The sequence below is a fragment of the Myotis brandtii genome, unplaced genomic scaffold (genome assembly GCF_000412655.1).
Source record: "Myotis brandtii unplaced genomic scaffold, ASM41265v1 scaffold191, whole genome shotgun sequence".
NCBI lineage: Eukaryota > Metazoa > Chordata > Mammalia > Chiroptera > Vespertilionidae > Myotis > Myotis brandtii.
The window spans coordinates 678,288-679,270 of record NW_005357115.1 but is presented as its reverse complement, the minus strand read 5'-3'; the positions used below and the strand labels follow the sequence as shown (position 1 = coordinate 679,270).

Genomic DNA, 983 nt, shown 5'->3' with positions numbered 1-983 from the left:
TGGCCAACGTCATGAGCGCCATGTGCTTCGGCTGTCGCTACGACCACGAGGACGCCGAGTTCCGCGAGCTGCTCAGCCACAACGAGGAGTTCGGGCGCACGGTGGGCGCGGGCAGCCTGGTGGACGTGCTGCCCTGGCTGCTGCGCTTCCCGAACCCGGTGCGCACAACCTTCCAAGAGTTCCAGCAGATCAACCGCAACTTCAGCAACTTCGTCCTCGACAAGTTCCTGCGGCACCGCGAAAGCTTCCGTCCCGGGGCCGACCCCCGCGACCTGATGGACGCCTGCATCCTCTCGGTGGGAAAGGAGGCGGCCGAGGGCTCGGGCGACAGCGCCGCGCGGCTGGACGAAGACTACGTGCCGTCCACTGTCACCGACATCTTTGGCGCCAGCCAGGACACGCTCTCCACCGCGCTGCAGTGGCTGCTCATCCTTTTCACCAGGTAAAGCCTCCAGGAGGCGTGGGTCGGGCCTCCCTCTCCTCCTATAAAAGGTGCATGAGTGAGTGTGTGTGTGTGTGGCGGGGGAGGGCTGGGGGGCAATGGGGAGATAAGGACACATATGTAATACCTTAATAAAATAAAATAAAAAAATAAAATAAAATAAATAAAATAAAATAAAATTAAATTAAATATAAAATAAAATAACAACAAAAGGGTGCAGTGAGACCAGCATAGGCTGAGATCGCGACCAGCGCGCAAGGAGGGTTTGAGGTTTCGCTCCAGGCCGCCACCTCTCAAATCTGATGTCACGCCCTCAAACCGCCAGGCAGGCAACAGGGGGGTAGAGACACGCGAGCGGGCCCGCCCCACCCAGCGGGACCTCTCCGAATCTCTGACCTTGTCGCTGCGTCTCCAAGTAGGCACACATTTGTGAGAAACCCCCTGGAAAAACAAGACTTTTTTAAGGGCCCGCAGATCAGTCCAGATCTCTTCTCCTGCCACAGGAGAAGCGTCATTGGAACGGTTGCGGGGGGGGGGGGGG

The 983-nt window shown here is 57.9% G+C and overlaps 1 protein-coding gene across 1 annotated transcript in view; it reads left to right on the top strand.

Annotated features, from left to right (window-relative positions):
* The first annotated feature begins 6 nt into the window (after positions 1-6).
* Positions 7-983, top strand: part of LOC102251701 (cytochrome P450 1B1) — a 5,522-nt gene continuing 4,545 nt past the window's right edge. Inside the window, exon 1 of the mRNA XM_005864831.2 lies at positions 7-442. Within this exon, the coding sequence (XP_005864893.2) occupies positions 12-442 (431 nt within the window). The 5' untranslated portion in view covers positions 7-11. The remainder of the gene's footprint in view (positions 443-983) is intronic.